Source organism: Anas acuta, chromosome 7, assembly GCF_963932015.1.
Source record: "Anas acuta chromosome 7, bAnaAcu1.1, whole genome shotgun sequence".
Taxonomy (NCBI): domain Eukaryota; kingdom Metazoa; phylum Chordata; class Aves; order Anseriformes; family Anatidae; genus Anas; species Anas acuta.
The window spans coordinates 4026993-4052117 of NC_088985.1; the positions used below are offsets into that span (position 1 = coordinate 4026993).

General features: G+C 48.7%; 1 protein-coding gene across 1 annotated transcript; it reads right to left on the reverse strand.

Annotated features, from left to right (window-relative positions):
* Positions 1-166: 166 nt before the first annotated feature.
* On the reverse strand, positions 167-25125 carry OIT3 (oncoprotein induced transcript 3). The gene is made up of 9 exons (XM_068689213.1): positions 23130-25125; positions 19151-19525; positions 18591-18701; positions 15485-15607; positions 12612-12734; positions 7327-7487; positions 6391-6806; positions 2504-2603; positions 167-1115 (listed from the first exon to the last, which is right to left on the reverse strand). The coding sequence occupies exons 1-9, from the start codon at positions 23191-23193 to the stop codon at positions 927-929; spliced, it is 1662 nt and encodes a 553-aa protein (XP_068545314.1). The 5' UTR covers positions 23194-25125; the 3' UTR covers positions 167-926.

The following is a 25125-nucleotide window of genomic DNA, read 5'->3' on the forward strand; positions in this document are numbered from 1 at the left end:
GGCTCACTGGGGACAGCCCTGTCCCAAGAACCATCCACATTTACAGCAGTTGTTTGTAATGTGCCATCCTCAAATCCTTTTGTCAGAGCCACAGCCTTAAGAGGGTGTGGATTACCTCCAGGGTAATCCATTACAGCTTTCAAACACAGACTCAGTAGCAGCATGCTTGGGGGCAGGTGTTTATAGATATTTAATGATCTTTTTCTTACAATCAAGGTGCTACAGCACTTACAAAAGGCACTGTGTTGCTTGGGGATGTGGGGGGGAGAAGAGAGAGAAAAATAATGAGATGCTAAATACAACGAGAAACACTGTTAAACTGCATGCAATTATCAAAAGACAATAAAAAAAGTTATTAAATACCTTTTTCTATTTAAAAATAACATTAAGATGTGCCTGTGATAGACCTGAGCTTTAGCTGCCTGTAATGACAACTGCTTCATAGCTCCAAGTTGCACGTTATGGGATATATATTTTTATACATATTTTTATTAATGGTCATCCAAGATCACAGCACACCCAAAAGCTTCAGCATCACTCACAGAACTGCAGAGCAAACACGTTCAGCTGCAATGCTGTTTTTATCATCTGAAGAGAGAAAGGCTTGAGTAATGTGTTTAGTCCAGGACAGACAGTCCTGTGGAGCCTGTGGGTGGACGTAGGGAAAGACAAAGTTGGGTAATGCTTCAAGCCTGAAAAGCAACAGCGTCCCTTCAACCAAGAGAAACAGAGGTAAAACCAAACCGTTCTGCAGAAGGCTGTGTGCCGAGCCTACTTCACCAATCATCATCACGCAGCTAGGGAAACAAGTCCTGAGGTACGAGTGGGGCTGTGCCAAATCCCTCTCCTTTCTCAGACCACCATGAAAGAAGGCATGGATAAGAAAGTTTGGTCTCGGGCAGAGGTGCTGTTCCAAGGGACGGCTGTTAGTCTTCAAAGTCAATTCTGATGGGGCCGCCCGTCAGGACGTGCTTTGCCACGTGACTGGCCTCCTCCTCTCCCTCCTCCTCCTCTCTCCCAGTCGCCCTGCGCACCCGCCGCCGGCAGCCCTGGGCGCAGCGGGAGCTCTCGTCCAGCGCCCCGCACACGAGGATGCGGCAGTGCAGGAACACCTCCTGGAGAGACAGCAGGCGTGAGTTACAGGGAACAGCCCCTTTGCTTCCAACACCAGAGAGCTCCTTATCCACCACCGCCAGCTGCGCTACCAGTTCTCCTGCGTGCCTCGGAGAGGGCACGTTTTCCAAAGCACCCAGCTGAGATCTGTGCAGAGCACCCAGTCAGCCTCTTAGCCAAGGGCTAGACAGGGAACGTGAAGGTGTGAAATGAAGGGATGAAAACGCCAGGAATAAGCTTGGAAGAGCTCACGTGGACTGGTGGGAGCTGCGTGGCAGGAAGAAGGCCAAGAACGCATGAAGCTTCACAAGTAGATGGATGATAGAAATGTGCAAGGGAATTTGACAAGAGCTGAGGGACAAAAAGGCAAGAGACTGATGGGCAAAGGAGGAAAATGCAGCTTGATGAAGGGTTAAAACTGGCAGCAGAGGGGAGGAGAGCACGAAGGGCAGGGAGACAGCTGCTCTGTCTTTTAGCACAGTCAAGGCAGTCAGTGACAAGATTGCTGCTCCCTGCCCTCTAAAGGACAAGGACAGAAAGCAAGCCGTGACTAGGAAAGCAAATGTTCTGAGTGTTGGTCAGTGGTGAGGTCTGAAGCAAAATCCATTGCATGGGAGAATGCACATGGAGACAGCAGTGTCAACCAGACAGCCAAGTAAAATTAGTGAATTTTGGAAGATCTCATCCTTTTCAGGCTCTGCAGGGGCTGGAGAGGAAACTTTATGCCTTTTGGAGCAAGCAGCATTGGCTGAGCATAACAACAGTGACAGAAAGACCTCATTTCTTCCAGCACAGGAAAGGAAAGCTATTTGCATTAGGAAGATGGCATTATCCTTCTGCTGTCCTGCTAACACAGAGCTTCTGCCCCAAACTGCCACCAGCCTGGGCAGCCTGGTTTCACACTGACTTAAACAGTACCTGGAAACCTCGTATCTGGAAACCTGAAGGGCATCTGCTCAAACAGCCCGAGAAAGTATAAAGTTGAAGAGATTCAAAACAATAAATTGCCTTGTTTTAAAGACAAGACACTGTGCAATGTGGCTAACTGCCTGGGTTGCTCTTTGGTGACTGGAAACACAAACACTTTTCTCTCCCAGTATATCAGGGACCCCAAAGACTATACTGGAAACTAACAATTTTAGCTTGCTATACCATTTATGTTCGATGGCTGTCCCTTCGTATTTATTTAAAATTTACTTGTTTTTAACACTCTCTTTTAAAGCACCTGTGTCAAGCTCCTGAAAGAAACAGCAGCTGGAATAGGCACAGCAGTATGTGCCTTGAGCCAGGCATCCCTCCTCTTGGTACTCTAACGCAGCCAATTCTGTGCTGAGACTCCTCAGTCAGAGCAGGGCTGATGCAATGTCTGAGAGGTGGGTTTTGAGCTTACCTTGTTGTCTTTGCCCACAAACTTAAACACGGGAACCTGGAAATGCTTGGCAAGATGGTCTTTTGACGTGTACTGTTTCACCGAATCATCAGAAACGCAGCTGAGGAAAGCAGAGAGAAAGGATTTAATGAATTTCCCAGAAATGGAAAAGAGAGACCAAAAAACATCCCAGCCTATTAAACCAGAGAAAGGCAAGGAGGGCTTGGCTCTCGAGCTAAGCTACCATCCATGTTACTTCCTCTTTGGCCACAGGAGGAAAATGCTGGAATGATGGGGAAAACAACAGCAATGATAATAGCATCTCCAGACAAAGAACAGCTCAGCAGCAGAGAGCTGGCAGGACGTGGTCCAGTCCCCTCGGCAGAGGGACTGCCAGAGAGCTGCAGTCAAATTTGTCCTCATTTCACCCTCCTCTCAATTCACTATTGCAACAGTCTGCGGTGATCAGCGGAGCTGTGATACATACACGCTGCACTGGGTACCTTCTGGATACACACGTACATGCCCGTAATTTATGCTTTAAGAAGCCTTTACCCACATTACTGAGATCTCACAGAAGACAAACACAAAACACCAGATCTACTTTGCTTTACACCATGTACATTTTCTTCCTCTTGGGCTTGGTTGGTCAGCTCCAGTTACAACTAAAAATCTTAGCTTTGGCTTCTAAAGGGACACAGAACTGCAAGAAAATAAACTGCTTCTATAGAAGGCCACGTTTCTGGTCTGGTCTACTTTATAAACTACCAAAGCCTAGATGGAGTTTGACAGAGGAGCAGCAAGGCAAAAGGTTATGGTGACTTGATAGTCACTGCTGCCTGACACAATCCCCAAGGTGCTCTGAGGGGCACAGATGCTGCTGTTACGCTGCACCACAGCACAGCTTGGCCCTTCTAGAAAGGTAACCCCAGAAATGTGGGCCTCGCCAGACATACAGACACAGATACATAAAAGTGTGGTGGTGGAAAGGACAGGAGGTAACAGCGGGGCAGCTCCAAGTCTTTATCTTGAAGCAGCTCTCAGCTTCCATCTCCACCCCAGAAATACGTAAGGCATCGTCAGAAATGCTGACATTTGACAGGCTCAATTAGCAAAGCGCAGCAAACCCCGCACCTACACGTACCTCTGCTTTCTCTACAACCTGTGCTTGGAAATCTCCGTGCTGTTCGACTGACTGTGCGCCGTGGGTCAGCCTGCTGCAATTCCTCCAGAAGTGCCCCTCTGCTACCTGTGCAGCAGGGCATGGTCAGGGGGGCACTAAGCGTTGGGCTGAGCCTAGGGAGGCAAACTTGTCTGGGACGCAAACACAGGCATCCGCAGGGAGCTAATAGATTATCACTGTGCATCTAGAAAAGGTGACATGGATTCTCCAGCTTGAGGCCAAGTGTTAGATGTTGTTTAGGAGAAAATTGCTTTGAAAGTAGCATTCCTAAAGGCACTCGATTGTGGAGAATGACAGTCACCTCAGAGGCCCATTCTTGTTTGTGAGTACATAAACTGTGATGACTCCTGGATGCTGTCTCAGACTGCCCCCAAATCCCAGTTTCTCTGCAGATTCTCCACACAGGCTGCAAGAAACCTACTGGTCTGGGGCAGGGAGAGGGAAAAACGAACACGGAGGAGCCAGGGATGGATGCACAGAGCCCCTGCCAAGCTCCTGAGCCTGTCTTCCTGCAGGTTGCCACAAATGCACTGCTCTGACCCCACTATTGGGGGGCTGCAGGGCAGAGAGGAGGGCTTGGGGACCACGATAAGCCCCCAGGCTGCAAACGTGGGGATGAGCGCTGCCACAGAGCCCCCTTAACCACGCTGTGCAGATAAACCATGGCCTCTGCCCACGTCAGCTCATACGGGACTGCCCTCGGTGACACGACCTTGCTCCGGATGCCCTGGGGAGCTGCAGTGCTTATCGCCCGTGCCACTGGTCAGTGCCTTTTATTTATTTTTGAGAAAGAGAAAGGGCAAGGGCAGAAGCCAGAGGGCTGCCTGGGGGCTGGCCGGGCTGGCAGCAGTATGGTGTATTACAGAGCCTGAGGAGAAGGCACTGGGAAAATCCCGACAGCTGCAGGAGAGGTGCTGAGGGGTGCTCCTGCCAGCTGCAGACAGTAGGGAATTAAGGGGCACGAAAGTAGGAGAGGAGTTTTCCCATCCCCCAGCCTACAGCATAGCCCCTCAGATTTAAACAGCGTGTCCCTCTGGAAGTCTCAGCTGCAGTTAACTCCTGTGGGTCTGATCCTACGCAATCAAACTGACTTAAAAATCTTGTCTTTATTGCCTTGGGCTTCTGGGGCTGGCTTGACGGAAAGCAATAGGGTTACTGCAGCGCTGCTTGTAGCACAGCCCCAGCTTGTAGCTCATTTGACTTTTTAATTGCTGTGAGCACAGCGAGAGCCAAAGAGCTCCGGTTAGCCAGGCAGCACATCCTTAACCCTTGGGCCAAATGGGGCACCGGGCATGTGGCGATGGCCACGGAGCTGAGCAGGCTGGACGGAGCTCCAGCCAGCCTCCTCCAGCCCAGCTTTCCCTGCCGTGAAGTTTTAATGCCCTCTGCAGGATAACAGCACCAAAGGGGCTGCTGCTGCCGTCCCCACCAGGAGGGAAAACCTTTCTTTACCAGAAAGGTCCCGGCTGCTTGCTGTGTAATTCCTCAAACCAGTGCTGCGGTAAATAAAGGAGAAGGCATTTTCTGCCTCCTCTCATCTCTATTCAGCTCAGGTTTTGGCCGCTGTTTTGAAGGGCCATCATTTTTACTCGTGGTGGGGACGGGAAGGAATGTTTGGAGCCTTGAGTTTGCCAGGGTCCACAGGCACAGCCAGGGAGTCGATAAATCAACTCTCCTGTTACAAATCTGCTCACAACCCCCCGAAATGTCACGTACTGACAGATCGCAGCCTCGGCTGGGGGGAGAGCAAGTAATGCTGCAACCCTGGCGAGAGAGAAATGAAAGCAGTGTCTCTGTGTGCCGCACTCCCTTTTGCTACCAGACAGTCGCACAGGACCTGTCATCACCAGCTGCGACAGCGGGCGATTCGGCCTGGCAGCCGAGGAAGCAATTGTTGTCCTTATTAGACAGTTTGGCTGGCAGAACACAGGGCTCACACGAGCCCAAGCCCTTAACCGGTGGCTCTGACACTCGAGTATGCCTTTGGCAGGACTTTCCTGCCCAGAGGAGAGCAGACTCGCTGTCTGGTGGGGCTGCCAGGCACTGCTGGGGGCACACACGCCACAAGCGACGTGGCATCACGGCACTGCCACCCCGACGAGCCCCTGCAAACAGGCATCACCTTAGCAGCCAGAGCAGCCCCCAGCCTCTGACGTGACCAGATCCTCCCTGAGCTTTTCACTAGCACCTCCTGGAAAGACCACTGCCCCCAGACCAACCCCAGTGGGCGTAGGATCCTCCCTAGGGGATCGCTGCACTGATAACAGGCATCAGGGAGAGAGCAGAGCATGGGGAGCTCTTGGAACTCCGGCCAGCACCAGCCACGGAGTCTGCTGGCACACATTATAGGAAAAAATTCAGAAACTTCCTCCGGTTCCTGGGCAGCTGCATGGCAGTGGCACACAGCCACTGGGGCGCTGCTGATCGACCAGGAACTGCAGGCTGGCAGAGAGGGCGTCAACAAGGATCTCCCTTTTATGGGAGCCAAGTCAATTATCCACAGGTCTAATTACAGAAAAGGATGCCCCATAAAGGCTGCTCTTGCAGCACCCTCTTTCACTGCCCCCCACTCTTTCTCCCAGCATGACAGGATGGGTGCTGGCTGCTGGTGATTACGAGGAACACGGCAGAAGTGACAACACTTCCCGGGTCACACAGGCAGTGTGGCTTAGCCCACTGCCACTTTCCATCCAAGAGCCAGCAAGGAAGGGAACAGTGAACTCACCCGTCTTGAATCAGGTAGTACTTGAGGATCTCATCGATTTTGGAGGTGGGAGTGGCAAAGCAGCTCTCTACCAGCGTCTCCAGTCCATTGACATGCACCAAGGGTTCAATCCCAAAGTAGAGAGAGTCCCGAAGCTTGAGGGTGGGAAGGGCACCCCTGTAGGGTTCATCAAAGTCTTTGTCTTTGAAGATCTCAAGAGTGAAGGGGAAGATGCCCTGGTTGCGACTCATTATTTCCAAGGGCGAGTTCTTTAGGTTGGGCACGTAACCTTCGGAGATGGTGTACCGGCGCGGGAACTCGCAGGTCACCGGGATCAGCAGCTTGCTGGTGCGGACGATGATGTCCCCGTTGCTCCCTGGAGTCTGCTTCGGCAAGCCAGTCACCAGATTGGTGGCAATGATTTTATCATTTATCACCTGCAGCAAAAAAGGGGGGTTAAAGGAAAGGGGAGGTCACTGAGAAAGGCCTCTCTGAGGTCAGATCAGCAGCTGAATTTATCTCGTGCAGGAAACTCAGACATAAAAGAGCCACTGCAAATAGAGCTTATGAATTTATCCACTAGAGCAATATTCATCTTCACTTACTACCCAAGGGCCTCTGCCAGTTTGCTGCCAACCTGGATGCACTGGACTCTTGCAGCAAGCAGGGGAGCTGGCTTCCAAGTTGCCACCCACCTGGTGAAAGGCACGCTCTGGTTCCTGACCAGCTGCCAGTGCAACCTCCAAAACATGCTCTGGGACCAGACACTGCCTCAGCAGGAGGCTCAAGAACGGCACCACTGGCCTTTTCCACACAGGATGACGGTGAAGCCACCTCTGTGGAGCAGTAGGTGAGTCTGCACCCCCATGCTGATGCAACTTCTTTCCCCAGAGGCCATGAAACAAGTCCCCAGGTGTGAGAGATCCCAAGAGGCAGGACAGCAATGGTTGTACATACATCCACAACGGTGCCGCAGGACTTCAAGGAGAAATGGATGTTGACGTGAGTGCCATTGGATACCCCTTTGCAGGAATTGTTGATGAGGGAAAGGTCCAGGCCTCCAACCAGGTCCTTTGGGATGCTCACCTCAATAGAGCTGGACTTGCACAGCACTGGAACTACAAGAAAAGGCCCAGAATAAGTCCGTAGTGCAAGTCTAGCAGGGTGCTGGGGAAGGGCTGTATCAATTACTAGGAAAAAAGGGGGGTCGTTTGTTGCATTTATAATTCTATCTTGCTGTAGTAATTTAAGCACCTATCTTAAACTCCCAGTTGTGCAACAGACCTTCTGAGCTACCACTGCCCCAAGTTTTCTGGTGCAGGGCTGCCACAAAAGAGGACGATGACAGCTACACAGCAGCAAAAACTTAACTATGCAGCATTTCCAGCTACACTTCATGCTCAGCACAGGTCTGATTGATTATCCCCAGCACTGCTGTCCTGGGAAAAGCCTTTCCCAGAAACAGTTATGAAATTCACAACACCCCAGGCAGAGCCATTTTTAAGACCCTTTATCAGGTTTTACATCAAACACAGAACGTGTCAAAACAAGGCAGAATGACTCCATACGGATGCCTAAACAAAATGGAAGCATCTCATAATGACATAATAATCAATATTTTTATGAGCAACATACCCAGCTCTGACAAACTCAATTAGCTCCTTCCACCTCTTACCAAACTGCTTTTAATTTTCATAAAAGACTTCCAAGTGAGCTTTATTTTTTGTTTAAATTCTACTACGTAAGAAGTGGGAGAAAGTGCAAAGACCGGACAAAATGAAAAAGGTAAAAGGGAAATAACTTCCAATATGGAAGTAACTGATACACGTATTCCTTGGTTGGAGACATATCTATTCAGTTAGCTATAGGGCAAGCATAGTGTTGCTTGTATTTTGGTCCCTTCTCAACCAGAAAAATAAACCCTCTCTAGAATTATCATTTAACATATTTTAAAATCACATGACAAAACTTTCTGCAAATATACTTGGCTCCCCAAGCTTCTCCTTAAAATTAATTATACTCCCCATCCTTGACATTCCCATGATCTGTCTCCACCTAATTCTGATCAAGTTTATATAACTTGATTATGCATTTCGGACACAAGGAACAGTTCCAAAACCTGCCCCCTCCAAAAGAAAATTCTCCTGTCCCAGCTACAGTATATTTGTAACAGTTACTGTGTATCTGGAGGGAATATATTTTTTTGAAAGCTCATTATTTTCAAGGTGATATGCTAAAATACATGCAGCATGCCCAAAGCAATACACTAATGACATTACTGGGTTAGAATGGAAAATTAATGAACTAAGAATTACCTGAACTTTTCCCCCACCCACAGAAGAAGGCAAGTGGGAATAACTGAGCAAGTCAAATGGCAAAGCTCACAAGGAGACAAAGGGACTTGGAGAACACAGTGCAATGCAGACAGAGAGAAGAATGTCCCCTGGAGAACGGAACGGCTCGATGTGCGTTTAGAGCTTCACTGTTCTAGTGACTCCTTGATGAATACAAACACTTAATGCTTTCGTAAGGGTGTACTTCTGGGCAAGGGGGTTTGGATCCCAGCTGCAATTCTGCAGAGTTCAGCACCACTTTTGTTCACACTATAGCTGCTTCTAAATGTCCTTGGCACTGAAGGGAAGAAAGGAGAAGCAACTGCCCTATATAAGCACTGCTCTGGCACTGCCCGTGTGCCTCCCAGCACCTAGGCACAGAAACAAGCGCATGGAAGCAGGTGTGGCTATGCCTGTGAGCAGCTCTGCTTGTGATTCAGGCTCACCGCTGCTGAGCAAAGTGCTCTGGGAAACTCCTCAGAAGAACCGGTAATATAATTCAAACCGCATTAGACATTTGCACACCGAGGAGTAATCAATACTAGGAACCGTGCTTCCATTCTCTCAGCTTCATGATGTGGTGCAAGCACAGACTGCTTGCAGCAGCGTGATTCAGCTCTGAGCACTCCTGGTTCCCCCAGGACAGACAAGGAGGACGCGGGGTGGCTGACGAGGAGCTGGCAAGGCAGCGGTGACTGCATGCAGGCGTTATTCCAGAGCAGAAAGGAGTAATCCTGGCTGCCAGGGAACCCTCTTTTAGTCACAGATCTTTGCATCCATTCAGGGAGCTGCACTCTCCTGTCTTGCTGTCAGATGTGCAGCCCAGCCTGGCTCAGTGCAGGCTGTGAGGCTCCTTGAAGCCTCTCTGAGGCTATGCCAGTCAAACGGGTCGGTTCCTCATCCTCACGCAGAGCACCTGTGATCACATCACATCACATCACACTCCTTGTTACGCACCTTGAACTTGCCTGCAAGGTACCCTGAGCATGGGAGGAAGCTTGTGGCCAGGCCAGTGCTTACACTGCTGCCAGCAGTTGGCACCCTGATCCTTATCCAGCCCGTGGCTCCCTCCTCAGCCTCTCACAGAACAGCCGCTCGGAGCAGGGGCTATCGTTGTGTGTAGCAGAGCAGGCTCCCTGCTGCTGGGGAGCCCTGAACCACTCCTACAGACACGAAGAAGCTACACCATCATTCCCTGTGAACACACGCACAGCTGGGACATGGGAGAGGAGAAAAGCATTTCACCAAACACTTCAAGAAGAGGTGGGGCATGAAGGTGGTCTGCAAAACTCCAGCTGGTATGGCTGGCTGGGATCCTTCTGGGAAAATGGCAACCCAGGCTGTGATTTCTGTGGGGGAAGATTAAAATTTGTTCTGAAAGTACAGGCAGTGCAGGGGAGGGTTGATAAGGTACAGATCCAATGCTCCAGGCAACTGTGCCTGCCCTGCACCGTTAATTGTATCGCTATAAACCTGATTAGATGCCATAAGGAATTGTGTGGTACGGTTCCAGATACATTCTGTCATATCTCCTCAAAATTGCAGACCAGTGGATAGGGACATAAATTCATGAAATGCAAAAGAACAAGCAATCTTGCTTGATGAGATGTCGTATCCCGAGCCCCAGCTCGGCACCCGGCAGTGCTGCCGGTCTCATTAGCAGCCTCCAAAGGAGGAGAAACGTTGGCTGGGAAACGCGTGGCCTCCTATCCCTGCTGGGGTTGCCTCAGGGAGCCAGGCTGAAGAACGCTGCTCTTTTCTGGCCTGTATCCATCAATCACACCTTCAAGCAACATGAATAATCACAGCTCCTGGAAATCCCCATCCCCGCCTGGCTCTGCTGAAGCAGCGAGCAGCACCAAATCCCAAGGGTGCAGTGCTCACCCCTGGAAACAGGAGAAGAGACTGGTGGTGTGAAAAGGAAGCTCAGGTTGCACCCTAAATGAATTCAAAATGCCAAAGCAGGGGATTCCAGGCAGCAGAGGGCAACTCAGCCCTGCTGCAGGCAGCCATCAGCCTTAGCTTTGCCTGCAGGGCAGCGAAGACAGGATCTCTGCAGATGCAGCACTTTCTTCCAGGCTCTTGGCAAGTCTTTTTCTGCTACATAAGCAATTCCAAGCATTAGGTATGTGAGCAGTGGGGAGAGAAGGGGACAAGGAGATGCCACTGCTCCTGTGTCACTCCCAAGGGAGTGAGGCTGGGAGGTGGCACTCCAGAAGAACAACCAGCTGCCCCACCTGCAAGGCTTGCTCCTTTCCAGGGACACCCCTACATCATTCACCATGCACCCTCCTACCAGGAGACCCACAGCCAAACGGCCTCCTTTCCTGCAGGGCCACCAGCTGCCCTCAGCCTGCAGGACCATGCCTGGGATGTGGGTTAACAGTCACACACACATGGGATAAAACATATGCTGCTGAATCCCTTTCTTTCTTGAAATGAATTTCATTTCATTTCTTGAAATGAAAGGGAGTCATTATATATACATATAAATACCTGTCTTTCCTCTAATTCTTGTGCTAATTTTATACGACTGCAAAACTAGCCTTGTATGGCTTGCATTTCTACAAAGCTTAGAGCAGAAATTGCACCAAATAGAATGATTCCAGCAGTCCCTCTGGGGCAGATCTGCTGCGCTGGCCACCATGAAGTCTGGATCTGTTTCTCTAAATGAAGCCTGGGCAGTCTGTAACACATCAGACCACCAGAGATTCAGCGTGGTCTGTCCCTACCAGGGCATGCCCCTTTTCCAACTTTGTGCCGTGCCTGCCAGGACTACAAAGTGGCCTGGTAAGTCAGACAAGGCCAACGGAGAATGAACATGACCTCTGCCTGCCTTTTGTGCACCCCCATGGCTCTCTCAGCACACAGTTCTGAACTTTATGCCCCTTCAGCAGAGGATCGTAGTAGACATCTCTGTAAGACACAGGCTGCTCGTTGCTTTCTGCACCTCAGGGAGTCAGCTAGACGTAGGATTATGAGGCCCAAAAGATTCCTGGATTCAAGTTCTGGATTATAATAAGTCACTGCATGGGCAGCTACAGACTGCTTAACTGTCAATAGCCTCAGGACCTGCCTCCCTGATTCTCTGCTCCCTGCACTCACTGCTCGAGCCAGACTATCTCCTGGGAGCCTGGAGGTATTTGCACAAGAAATCTCACTCAGCTCTTGCAACCCAGGAAAGGGAACCTGTTTATTCCAGGAGCATGCCATAGGTGCATGTGAATTGGCAAGGACTTACTCCTGGTGTGCAGGAATGGAGTAGACTTCACATGGACACCTTCCAAGAACAGTGTTGCCCTTGCCTCTATGTAGAAGCATCAACAGTCAATTTTCAGATGCAATCTTGAGCACTTTTCCACGGGACAGCGGAAAAAAAGTACCAGTAACAGAGCTACTGTCTTGCTACAAGGCATGGGAATGCTTACTGGAGTGGATACAGAGAAATTGGGCAAAAAATGCCTCTCTCTTTTTCTTTTAACCTCAGTCTTGGAAGTGACTGAACCACTTCAGCTGAAATTTCAAAAGCCCGCTTTGAGGCATGGAAAATTTCAGTTCTAGTAGCGTAAATTTGGCAAAGGCATACACAGCTGAAGCAGAACAATATAATGGGAGGTGTTTAGCAATCTCAATTGTAAGCGAACACTGCCAAACCCGCCTGTGATGCAAGATGCACCCAGCTGGGTCCTGTGTCTCTCTTCTGCTTGGTAAAAAGAGCCATGTCCCCGGGCTGTCAGTTCTGGATGATCTGTCTGTCGTTCATGACAAAAGTCCATTAACCAAAGTGAAAAGGAGAGACTAACAGAACACAACAAAATCAAGAGGAAAAGTCCCTTCAAATGTGCTTTTAATTTGCAGGGACCACAGGCTGTCAGGATTCTTTGCCCGATCTCCTAATTGTTGACCTACCTTGGCAAGTGTGGTTGTCTTCTGACAGAACAAGTCCCCTCGGACATTCACACTGGTATGAGTCTTCCACTTCAATACAGGTATGGCTGCAGCCTCCGTTGTTATTGTGACAGCCTTCGATTTCTGCAAAAGACAGGAAAATCAGCACACCCTGCTCCACAGGAAGCTATGCAGGCCCCAGCATATTCACTGACTAACAGCGCAACCAGCACAGAGCTTGAAGGCAGCAGCACGGTGAGAGTTTGCTTCCAAGAAGATGCAGCGCAAACCTATTTTTAATTGTCCAATTCCTGTGTTTGCCGTTTCATCATGAAGTCAACAAGGAATTCCATGAAAAAGCTTACCAAATTAAACCACGTGCTGTAACTGACTTACACAAAGAGGCTGAATAAGCAATCTTCAGCTTGGCCCTTCCTAGCTTCCAAGACATTCTCTAAATCTAAGTGTTTATGTTGTTTCTTACCTCAAAAAGGTGAGGGAAAAATGTCTCAGGGAGGACAGACTCCCAGGCAGCCAGTTCCTATCCCCAGCTGGGAACAGCAGAGGGAAGACATGAGGTGGTAGCATCCCTGATACTGCTGCATCCCCTTTGTAAGCCGAGGAAGAAATTCTGCTTGTAGGAGTTCATTTACCAGGACTTTTGCTTGTTTAAGAGTGCATTTTTGGCTTAGAGGCTTGCTCCCGGAGGTGCATTATTACAGGGACAGAAAGATGCAAGCTCATGGTGTAAGGTTGGTTCCACTCCTAAATTTTTCCCATCTAATGTGCAGAGGAGAGAGTGCAGCACAGCTAACTGGGGGATTTCTCATGGTTTTTCTTACACTGTTACTGTTCAGGTGAGGCTGTTCTTTGAGAATCTGAATTTTCACGTAAAACATATTCCCAGCCACTACAGCTGTGGAAGAGTCTGAAAGGATCATACAAATATACTCTGAAGATTTGAAAAAGTAAAGGAAATAAGATCATTTCCAGTTGTCGGTGGTCTTCTACAGTTTTCTATAAAGAATATATCACGGATGGAGGGAGTGGTTGTTTTAAATAATCTTCTCTGATTGATTTTTTTTAACCCTTTGTGATGAATACTGCTAGATGTTCTCAGCAAAATAGGAGTAAATATAACGTGTATGAATCACAAAGACAAAATATTTCTCCCTAAGCCTGCCATCACAAATAACTGTGTGGTTTTAACTGAAATGTAAAGAAAACAACGGAAAACCCATACTCGATCTGACCCATTGCATGGAAAACAATAGCCTCAACACTCCACGTGAGTCAAAGTAATGGGTAAAACATTGCGAAGGAAACACTGAGATACTCTTAACCCTACTCAGTCTGACCAGCTCAGGTAATCAAGCTAAATCTCTTGCACTCATTCTTTTCAGCACCAGCTGTGCAGTGGCTCACAAGTAAATCACATACTCTAATGGCTCACAAAGCTGAGGGCACATCTTTAGAAACACAGCTCACTAACAAGATTGTAAAAAACCCCAGCAGCAATGTTAAACTCACGGAAAGCACCATCCTTCTTGCAGAAGGGGAAATTAAACGATATATCAAAGGCCCTAAATTCCAACTTTGGGAACGGCAGAAACAAATGAGTTTCCAAGCGCAGGCTATTCCAGCCCTGTCAGAAACCTGCAGTGCTCAAGAACACAGCCTGCCACGTAGCACGGCTGGTTTATGTGACACCCCGGCAGCTCAGTGCTGGATGTGGAAGGGACAAAGCCTGCTGATCACTTTGGGCCTTGGACAACTGAACAACGAGTCCAGGAGTTGTCTGGATGACTGACGTTTTATTAACGGAGCTTGGAGAAGACATTTTCACAAAAGTGAAATGAAAGGTGCTTTGCTATCTAAGGGGAGAAAAAGGAACAAAACCCACAGCTTGGAACCATCTGTCAGTGTACCATAAAGAGGAGTGGCAGCCAGCCCAAAAATACAATATCCACCTCTCTCTCTTTCTCTGCAGCACGGATGCCTGCCACTCAGCAGCTAATGTAAGGCTGCACGCAGGCTGCAGATGTACTCAGTTCTGGCAGTTAAGTGGCTCCAAAGTGAGGCACTTCGGTAGCTATCAGTCTTGTCTGAGGCCCCACAGTTTCTATGAACATACTTGGGCTGACCACAGAAAACGTCAGGCACCAGTCAGGATTCGCTGGTTTTTGTTTTTTTTTTCCTGCCCAAAGATGTTTGTGCATTGCTAGTGACAACAGCCCAAAACACCAGCTTGGTCTGTAAGTCCCTGCCAAGCCACCAGTCTAAACTCTTCAAAGATTTTTTACCTTGCTGTACCACTACAGGGAGGTAACTGCAGTAGCTGTGTACAGCCGAGCCCACAACTAATCCCTTACAAAAACTGAACAGGCCAAATGCAGCCCTCATCTTAACTCTGGCTTCTGCTCACACACGGGCTCCCTCTCTCCTCGGTCACTGTCCTGGGAGGAGAAGAGATCCTCATACTCTAGCCTAATCTCACGATATTACCCCACACCTAATGCCAGCTGTGCAAGAAGAGTAAAGCTAAATCTTCCCCTCCATGCTTATCATACAAATCTCCTGAGCCACATCCCAGCACCTCCAGCAATAACTGGCTCTGTCCGGACAACCAGTCTCTCAGATGCACTGCTGCCTTTCCCCCTGCAGGGAAAAACACAAGCAAATCCCAACAGAAATGAACGAGGCAGGGAGCACAACCAGGAGGCTCCTCTCTGCTTGATTAGAAGGCTGTTTCAGGAACAGCACCACTGGCAAGCAGGGAAGTGATATGAGTGACATTTCATCCCCGCTGCAAGGGGCCAAGACAGAACTCGCACGGCCAGGGAAAGGGAATGATTTACGCTGTTCCCAGCAGGCTGTCAGAGCTGAAACCTCACCTTCACAGGTCTTCCCATCGCTCCCCAGCGTGCGCCCAACCCCGCACTCACAGCGGTAGGAGTTCTTCAGGTTAACGCAAAATTCGCTGCAGCCTCCGTTGCCCTGCTCGCATTCATTTTCATCTGCAAAAAGCAAACTGTCAGAACGTGCCCGCTGGTAGACGCATCTGGCAAAAAGGGGCTGCTACAGGGGAGCGCTGGCTGGGCTGTGGAGTTGATTTCCAAGCCCCATGATATCCCACTAAGCAATAAAGACCTCTGCCTGGTGACAGCAGCAGTGTTTTGTCATGCTGTGTCTAGCTCAGGAGCAAAGCAGTCATGGGGAAAAGCTGCGTGCATGCAGCAGCCATTTCAGAGTAAAGACACAGTCCCACTGGGAAACTTCCAAATTAGTTCCACATCCTGAGGGAGCTCAAGCTTTCATTTATTCTCTCATCCTAAACCATTTCCCCCCCCGTTCACAAAGATGTTACAATGGAGTGAACACGACTTCCCTACACGGTGAAAGCAGGTGAATACCAGAATCTGTCAGAAATAAACCCCATCTATTTTTGCATCACACCTGCTGCTACTACATGTGTACAATTACCCTGTAGCAACTTTAAATGATTCAACCTTTATTTCAAAATAAAGGCACAAGAATAAAAAAGCAGCTGTAAACATATAAACAAAGCTGAAATCAAACCAAAACACGCAATGAATTCCATGGAGCTTCCCCAAGAAAATTACATCCTGAGAAACTTTAGCATTCTGTCTCCTTGCCCTGGTTCTGTCTGCTCCCTGCCCCGGACAGCTCAAGTGTTCTTGCAGAACAGAAACAGGTATTTATTAACTGAAAAACCACACAAGATGCTTTTCAGTCTCTCGGTAAAGCTGTGAAAACTTCTCCTGATTTTCTCTATTTAAAGGTTACAGTTCCTCTGTGTCCATCTATCTGTTTTTTTGTTTGTTTGTTTTTGGAAAAGTACTTTGTTCTCTGAGATTCTCATTCTTCAGCCTTATTTAATCTCTGTGTGCAGTAAGTGAATCAAATAGGAGAGAGGGAGGCGCAGCCATTGCTATCGCCAAGCCACAAAACTGATGATTTCTCACAGGCAGGCCAGAATGCTGAGCTTATCAATCACTGCTCACATGGGGTTCCACCAAAACAGCTTAGGAGCTACCATTTACTAGCTGTCAAAAGCTTAAAAACAAGAAAAGACAAACACCACTTTAAGAGACAGGTCAGAGATGCTCTCTCTCAGGTAAAAGAGGTCCCAGACATAAGACAATATCTGCAGCTTGCAGCCGGTGGTGGCAGCTCCTTCCGCAGGTGATGGGAATTGAGTATTTTAGCCAAAGAAATGTCTGCTACCCAGCTTTGGAAGGGAGGAAGCACGTCCAGGAGAGACACAAACACTTCCCTTTCCACAACTCTACAGGCTCCACACTTCCCCTTCTAAAAATAAAACTAAAGCTGCTAAAAAACAGAGGGTGAACAGCAAGAGGGCTGCTAGCAAAGGCTCAGAAATGTTGCTAGGACGTCCTAGAGCTTGGCTTGGGAAAGGGCTGTACCCAGCAATTCACCTTCAGTGGAACTGGTGGCTCCGTTACAAAATATAAGAGCTAACTTTAACCCCCGGGTAAGTTTGCAAATGGCAATACAAATTGGGATCAGCAGTTCTAAATGGGATTCAGAGCATCTAACACACTGAAGAGAAGCCAGTCCAGCAGAGGGGAGGTTCACAGACACGAGCTGCTTTGCATTACTGCAGCATCCTCAGCTCCCAGCGAGCTGGGAATGGGAGAACATTCCCCATAGGGGAAAGGCACAGGAGAGGCCAACACAGACTTGTTTGTTTTCCTCGGAAGGCTGGTGGGATTGCATTCAAAGCAGGCATGAATGTGCAGTTCCTCAGCATAACACAAAGTCGGTAGAAGGAAAACTGAGCCATATGACAAGAGAGGATGCAGGCAGGTAAACGGATGTGATTATTACAGCTGAACCCTTGTGCCATCTGCTTATCGTGAGGAGAAGCAGCAGTGCAGAAATCCTGCCCCACCTGGCCTCAGAAGGATGAAGGTATCGCCAGCACGTGCAGGCAGGCCTTTCCTGAGCCTGCCACACATTTATCGAGTGCTGCTGCTTGCCAGGGGCACTTGTGCCTGCAGGTCTTGCGGAGAAGCAGCCGATAGATGCTTTTAATTTGCTGTGAGAGCACAGTCAGTCTCACAGCAAATTACAGTCACTCGGCTGCAGAGAGATGGAGCAGTTTTAGTAAAACTATTCTGTAGAAAGGGTGAGCAAGCATAAATCTGCAGCAGGGGCAGGCTGCTCTTTCCACAGACTGCAACAACTGTGGCCCCTACCCTGATGCCCACAGACAAGAGGAGTGTGAAGAAAGAAACCACCCACAGCCTGCTTTGTCAGCTCCAATCTGTATGGAAAAAACTCATCTGCCACACAGCCTCCTGGGCCAGCTCTGCTCACAACTTCTCCGCCAAATCAAGCCTCGGAGACAAAGCTGAGATCCCACTTCCCCCAGATGTTAGCACCCCTTCCTCCCCCCACATCACCTCTTTCCATCCATCCATCAGCGTGGATCTGCAGGTCCCCAGCAGCCACCCCTTCCTGGCCCCTTCCTGCCCCATTTTCTTCCCAAGACCTCACAGCCCAGGTGCTCAGCACCACACGCACAACAGCAGCTGTCCTCTCAACAGGAGTTTATGGGGATCCCCTCCCAAATTCCTAAACCCCACCCTCCCTGCTCTGCTCTTACATGCTGCCCTCTGCCTCCACCCCTCCTGGCCATGCAGGTCCCTGCCAGCACAGCCACCAAGTGCCAGGCGCTGCTTTGTCGTGCTGCCCAAAGCACCGAGGCTGTGCTGCAGCCCACAATCCTTTTGCTTTCCTCCAGTCCCTGGCCAGCACCCCACAAGGGCAGTAGGTACAGCAAAGCTTAGCGTGCAGCCCCACGCCAGCCAAGAGTCTTGGAGGAAAGAATCTGGGAGGATTTCTAGTGACAGAACGCACAGCTCTTCCTGAAAACCCACGACACTGTATCAGGATCTTGCAAGGAGACTGCTACTGGCAGCAAAGATTGCCACAGCTTGTTTCTGCACTCACCCAGACATGTCTGTCCGTCAGGTCCTAGCGTTGTCCCCAGGGAACACGTGCAGTCATTGGTGTCCAGGCAGGAGTCCTGGCAATCCACCACATCACAGATGTCATAAAAATCTAGGGCACAACGAGAGCATTGTCAACACAAAGCACTGAGCGTGCACTGAAAATACTGCATTTGTACCATCAGCTTCGCACCCTGGCCCACAACAAGGAAGCCGAACTGCTGAAGCTGATCAGAAACAATCTGGTTTAATTACTCTAAGTCAGAGATGCAAATCATGGCTTTGGTAGCGTGCCAAGACAAACCACAGGACCCACAGTGAGCATTAAATCATTGCAGCCAGGTCGGCTATGGAAACTTTCCGCTAGCCGACTGAAGGCTGGAACTCACGGAGGTGAAGCAGGCTGATCAGCACCGTGCAGGCAGGCACTGCATCACCTGACGTGCTCTGGGTGAGAAAGCAAAAATCACTCAGTCTCTCGCAGGTGTCTGGATCCTCGCTACCTTTCCTGCCCTGCGGGGATGAGTGGGTTTCAGAAAAGAGCTTTCTGCAGCTACTTACGCCCACAGTACGCATGGAAACAAACACTGGGCTTGGTCAAGTGATAGACGTAGTACCCTCCCGGACACGCCTTGACGTCTATCGTGGTATTCCAGAGGCAGCAGTTGCCATTGAAGCTGGCGCAGGCCTGGCGCGAGACGATGCCGTCTGCCTCTCGTGGGTGGCTGCCGTTCAGCCAGATGGGAGCATGGGTCCCGCAGTGGTTCTCGGGGATGCAGAAGGTAGGCATGGCATCGCCAGCCATGCCAGTGAAGCGATACCACTCGCCGTCGATCTGACTGTCGCACGTGGGCTGGCCGTGGGAGCCATTTATCTGATGATCCGTGTTCCTCCAGGGCTCGTTCAGGCTGATGTAGGCAGAGCAGGGGTCCAGGGCTGAGACAAGCAGCAAGACACAAGAGAGAACATCTAGCAGATACAGATTGAGTTGTTGATTTATAATTGCAAGGAGCGCAACAAATTTTCTTTTTCTACTCCTGACTTAACAGAATCGTTGTGATAGATAGAGATCCCTGGGGTGAGACAGCAGTACCAGCTAACTAACTGCCTCATGGAAAATTCTGACAGCTTGGCTTGAATGTCTTGGAAGGAATGAACTATCTGAGCTCTGACAACATTATGCAACAGTCTGACTTGCTCTTAGCTGCTGTAGGGTATGACAGGGGAAAAAAAAATACATAAGCAAACCTGAGGTCTGGGGAGGGATCTTTACCACAAGTATGTCCTGGGAGCACTGGGTCAAGCCCAGGACATCCACCCTTGGGTCAAGCGCTAACTGAGCCTCTGCGAGCCCCTCCTGAAGCGACTGGTGATGTCCTGGAGAAGAGGACAAGGGTTCAAACAGGTTACGCAGCCTCTCTAAAAATCCACCAAGTTGCCAAACCACAGCCAGAGATCACCCTGCAAAGCATCAGTTAAAAGGTGAACTGCAAGACATCAGACAGGAACGCTACATTTAAGGCGTATAGAAAGAAAATATGCAATTTCAGTTATTAGACTCCTATATAATTGCAAGTAATCTGCAAGCATAATTTATCAGCTCCTACTCATTTCAGGGCACAATTTTAAACAGCAGAATATAAGACCTGCCTATTCCATGTCACGTTGGAGCTGATCTATAGCCCAGCGGACTGTCTCTAACCAAGAGAGGTGAGGTAGGAGAAAGTGACCCTACTCCATTTACTGGACTTTGTTCCTCAGTGTCTCTTGTACAGCTGTGCATGCTTGTACCACGGTGAGTTTAAAGAGCTATAACTCAAATCCATCTAGTTTGTAAATGCTGCAGTGGATCAACAGGGAGAAAAAGCAGCCCCCCCCTTAAGACCACCCTGGTCTTCTGCAGGACCTCCATCACCCACTTCTCCCTCTGCCCAGTGCTGCCTACCTTCATGATTTATCTATTGCATTTTTGTGGGATGATGTTGCCTCCCTGCATTTGACACAGCTTCCTCAGATCTCTTGATTTATTATCTTAAAAACTAGAGAGCACGAGGGTCTGAATAAGGACCTTCAAAATGTTTGGCTCTACGCAGTCACGTTCCTTGCAAGCCCACAAACCCTCTTGATCTCCACAAGAGATGAGATGTTTGTTTGTGAGGGCAAGATACAAACACATGGACCTCTTGGTGGGTACTTGTCTGTTCACACCAGGCTCGAGGAGCGTGTTCCTTTTCAAGCCCTTTCTGAACTTTCTGCAAATAATTACTACAGAAGAATAGCACAGGGAGAAAAAAATGAAGAATTAAAGTGTTCGTTACATTTTCAGTCTTCTCCTAATTAACCCTGATTTGGCAGCTTCCTCACTACAAGCCCAGGGGTTTCACTTCCACGTGCATTTAATACCTGATTAAGCACCACTTACCTGTGACTAACCATTCCCTATTAAGCGAAATGAATGCTAATATTGTCTTGAGTAAGGAGAATTGATTATCATTTGCTAGAAGTAGGCTAATAAAACCAATCATTCTGATTAAACGCTGGCAGCCTGGAATACACTGTACTTTCTGCATCACATTGCAAGTTCTAAAACTGTTCTCTCTTATTTTGCTTGAACAATAGCTGATGCAATTTGGGGTGGGGAGGACACATTATGTTTTTTTCTACCAGAATGCTCTGGATGCAAACAAACCTTCTTGCTTCAGTATTTTGATGTGCTTCACTGACTTGAAAATGGGAAGTCTGTGTGCTTCTGATCAGGGACTTCAGGTCACCCTTAGTGAGCTGCACCCTCTGTAAGCATCTGCCTCACTGACGTGCTGTCCTGCACCTCCCCACTAACACAGCATTTCTCTACACTAAAATCCTTGTGCTGTCCTCGGCCACCGTCACGTTTTGTTTGGCCTCAAATGCAGTCTAAAAGACAGGAGCAGCTGCTGTAGCCACAAGAGTGCTGCAGAGCTGCAAGCTGGCACAGGGAGAGCAGTTCTGGGTTACAAAGGTGCTTTCCAGTGCCATAATTCATGGGATATGCAGAGCAGCAGATCTGCTCTCACCACAGGCAGCCCTCAGGTCTCCCGAGGAGCAGGAGGAGGACTGCAGCAGGAGTCTGTTGGGATTTGGCAGGCATTTCTTCATGAGCTCTCTCTTTTACCTGCCTCTCCTTGCCTCCTGCCCTTACCCACAGACAGCAGCAGTGCTGTTCAATCCTATGCTCCAAAAGCTCACTTGACTTCTCAAGACCAGAAAACATTTGTCCTGCCTTTTCTCTGCACACAGCTGAAAATAGCTTCCTCTGGGCTTCCCTCGGTGTAACGCTCTTGGCTTCCACAACATGATTTGGTATGGCCTTAGGGTGAGTCACTGACTAAGATTAAAAGCTTTTTGTGTTAAAAGCCAAACGAGGCAAAGCAAGGAATGCCCTGTCAGCTTCCCAGCTGGGCAGCACCAGAAATACACACGCTCTCATTAGCTCTTATACAGTATAATTAACTTTATGAAATATCTTTTGTAGATAGACTCTGCAAACACTCATGCTGGGAAATCACATTGTCTCCTAAACAGACAGGAGATAATTTAAAGACAAAATTCACTGAAATAAAGATGCGGTGGCTCAGAGGGAGCTGGAAGCAAGCACTTCAGGGGAAATGAGGTAGCACCCCCTCCCCTCCTTCACTTCTCTGAGAGCTTCAGGATGGCCTGAAGAGCAAGTAGACGAGCAGGAAAAGCAGCTGTTGCTCTTTAGAGCACTGCAGACCTGTATGGCCCCCTCGGACTGCCAACACTGCCCCAGGCCAACCTCCCACAGACACAAAGCGCTCTGTGCCACAGCTTACTGAAAACTAATTTGAGTTTTTATGAAGAAACTCCACAGTAATAAAGAACCAGCCAATCAACCTCTCTTCTCTTCTCCCCAGAGGCTGAAGGCGCTGGGTTTTGCTCAAGACATACAACTGTCTCCAGTCCCCTCCGTTTTTCATGGCTCAATTTTTTTCCTCCCCAACACTTTCTGCGTGGCCTGAGCAATTCAGCCTGACAAGCATCAGCCATCAAGTAAAGCTTTACAATTTGTAATCTCGATGGTATCATTAGCTCTCTGGCTGACATGCTAACGTATATACTGGATGACAAATCGGACTCTAGCAGGCATTCATAAGCCCACCATTCTTCAGAGATTAATCCTACGTGCCCTATGTACTGGAGGTCTGCTCTGGCACAAATAAGCAGCACTGCGTTATGACTCTAAATTCAATTCAGATTTGCCAGGGAAGGAGTGAAAAAGTAGCTTAACAGCTATGTGTAGAGTCTCTCCTGCTAGAGGAGAAGAAAATTTCCCAGTATTTAGCACTGAAGATTCTCCCAGTAGGGAAGGCACCACGCTCTGAGACAAAAACCTTTCCACCTGGAAGAAATGTAACGCCACACTCGAAGAAAAAGGATCTCTCTCCCATCTCCCACTCTGTCACCTAAGCACACCAGTGCTCAGCATGAACCTTAAAGATGGTGAACAGAATAAGCTAGAAGGCAATGGCTCTTCACTCACCCATTGAAGACACTGGCTGCAGCTGGACAACAAAGCAGAGGCAGAAAAACAAGTACTGGAACATCCCACTCAACCGAGGCACAGTTACTGCTTGAGTAACACAGCCTTGGAAGCCCTTGCACACGCTGTGGCTCTTGCAGCCTTCCTCTCAGTGCAGCTTCTGACCCCAGGCTTTCTGAAAAGCAACTGGGATAGCTCTTGTGGAAGTTTATCAGAGGAAGAAGCTGAAGGGATGCGGGGTACAACACCAGCCTTGACCTCTCCAGAGCAGCTCTGCCCCTTACTGACAACGGAGGTGCAGTTACTGATCGATCTTGTTTTTTGGACGCAACTCGCTATTGTTTTCTTGCCTGACTGCCCCACGGTGACACCTCCACTATCTTATCTGGAGGGGAATTCTAACCAGGGGACACCCGGACATCCCGAAGGGATGGAAGAGAGGAGCAGATGGGTGCTCATTGTTATCTCTGCTCCTTCCCCAAGTCATACGACTTCACGGCTCCCCCTCAGTCAGAAAACGCCAGCTAGGGAGCTTTAACTGCAGGAAACAGTGGCCAGAGGAGAACTGAGCCTTCTGAGCAGAGATTGCAAACGAGTGCTGGGACCAGGCCTACAATGGGAACATCAGTCAAAGTGAAGGGCTGGTGCCCCACAAGGAAGTAAGCTGTTCCTATGTTAGACAAAGACCCTTTCCACTTCTGGTCACATAACCCAACCAGCACCGAGATCATCAAATGAAAACAAAGGCATCTTTCTGCAGTAGCCTTATGTTCTGTCTTCTTTTTGTAAAAAAGGCAAGAAACCCAACAGTACTGAATTACCTTCCACGTAAAACTGAGTACTGAGAACCTCTGTCTTGCTTGTTCAAATGAAACCAGGCCACGTGGCAGGTCAGAACCACACGCTCTGCCTACAGATGAGATGACCATGCTAGCCCCCAGCTTTCTGAAATCTGTTCTCTAGGAAGGCAAACCAAACACCACGGTTGGCAATGAGATACACCAAGGACAACGTGAATGAGCACAAAGGGATCTTTCCTTTCTTCCCACTAAGCTGTAGCTCCTACCACAAACACTAGATTAAAATCTGTTTTAACGTATATGTTCACATAAACATCTGCACATAAGCAAACCCCTCTCTGCTTCTGAACAGGGGTTGTACAGCTTACCCCAAATATCATCTGCAAGCAGAAAGGTCTCCAGCAGCAGAGCACAACTAACCCTACAGCGATGGCACAATCAAACCATTTCCCCGTTTCCCTTACACCCCCCACTTTTGCAGCAGGCAGAAAGGAAGAATGTCAAGGTTGATGTGCTCGCTTCAAATCTCAGTGGGGAAAAAAATGGCTTTGTTCTTTTCACTTTAAGTTGGCATGAGGCGAGGAATTGGGTATTTGGCTGCTCCGTGGAGATGGAGCACCTACGCTGCGCATTATAGAAATTTCTCAGTGGTTGGTCTCTCTGTGCCTGGGTGTTTCCCTTGGTGGCGAAGCCCAGCACGCTCCACCCCAGCGGTAGGGCCTTTTTCAGCAGTGAATGATTACAGTGAACAACAAAAGCAGCTGTCATTGCTCCCACCACCAAAAAAAATCTTTGTGGTTATATTGTGCTGACAGCTTGCAGTACCAGAAAAGTTTTTTCAACAAAAGGAAAGAAGAACACATTCACTCCGCCAGGCTAGTAAGGCAGATAACCCTCAAGAGGTGAATGATGTGAATTCCCAGAAGAGAAACTAAAATTGAACACAGAATAATACAGCAAGGCAGGGGAAGTTATATTTGCCATTTTCATTCAGAGGTTGATTCATACCTGAGTTCCTGGGTAAATAAAACTGACAGGTTTGAATTTAATTTTCTATTTATGTTAGAGGTGTGTGTATTTCTCTCGGAACCGTTTTATTACCAGCTGCTTTTATTTTGGAAGTGGTATATTAGGGCTGACACGAGCACTGCGTTGACAATTTTATGTGACTGACAACTAGTAGTTAACATAAGGAA

Excerpts from the sequence above, each read along its gene's own strand:
- OIT3 (XM_068689213.1), bottom strand. The coding sequence starts at position 23,193 with ATGTTCCAGTACTTGTTTTTCTGCCTCTGCTTTGTTGTCCAGCTGCAG. Across the intron at positions 2,604-6,390 it reads TACTACCTGATTCAAGACGG|CTGCGTTTCTGATGATTCGG; the intron begins GTGAGTTCACTG and ends TGCTTTCCTCAG. Across the intron at positions 1,116-2,503 it reads TTGTGGGCAAAGACAACAAG|GAGGTGTTCCTGCACTGCCG; the intron begins GTAAGCTCAAAA and ends CTGTCTCTCCAG.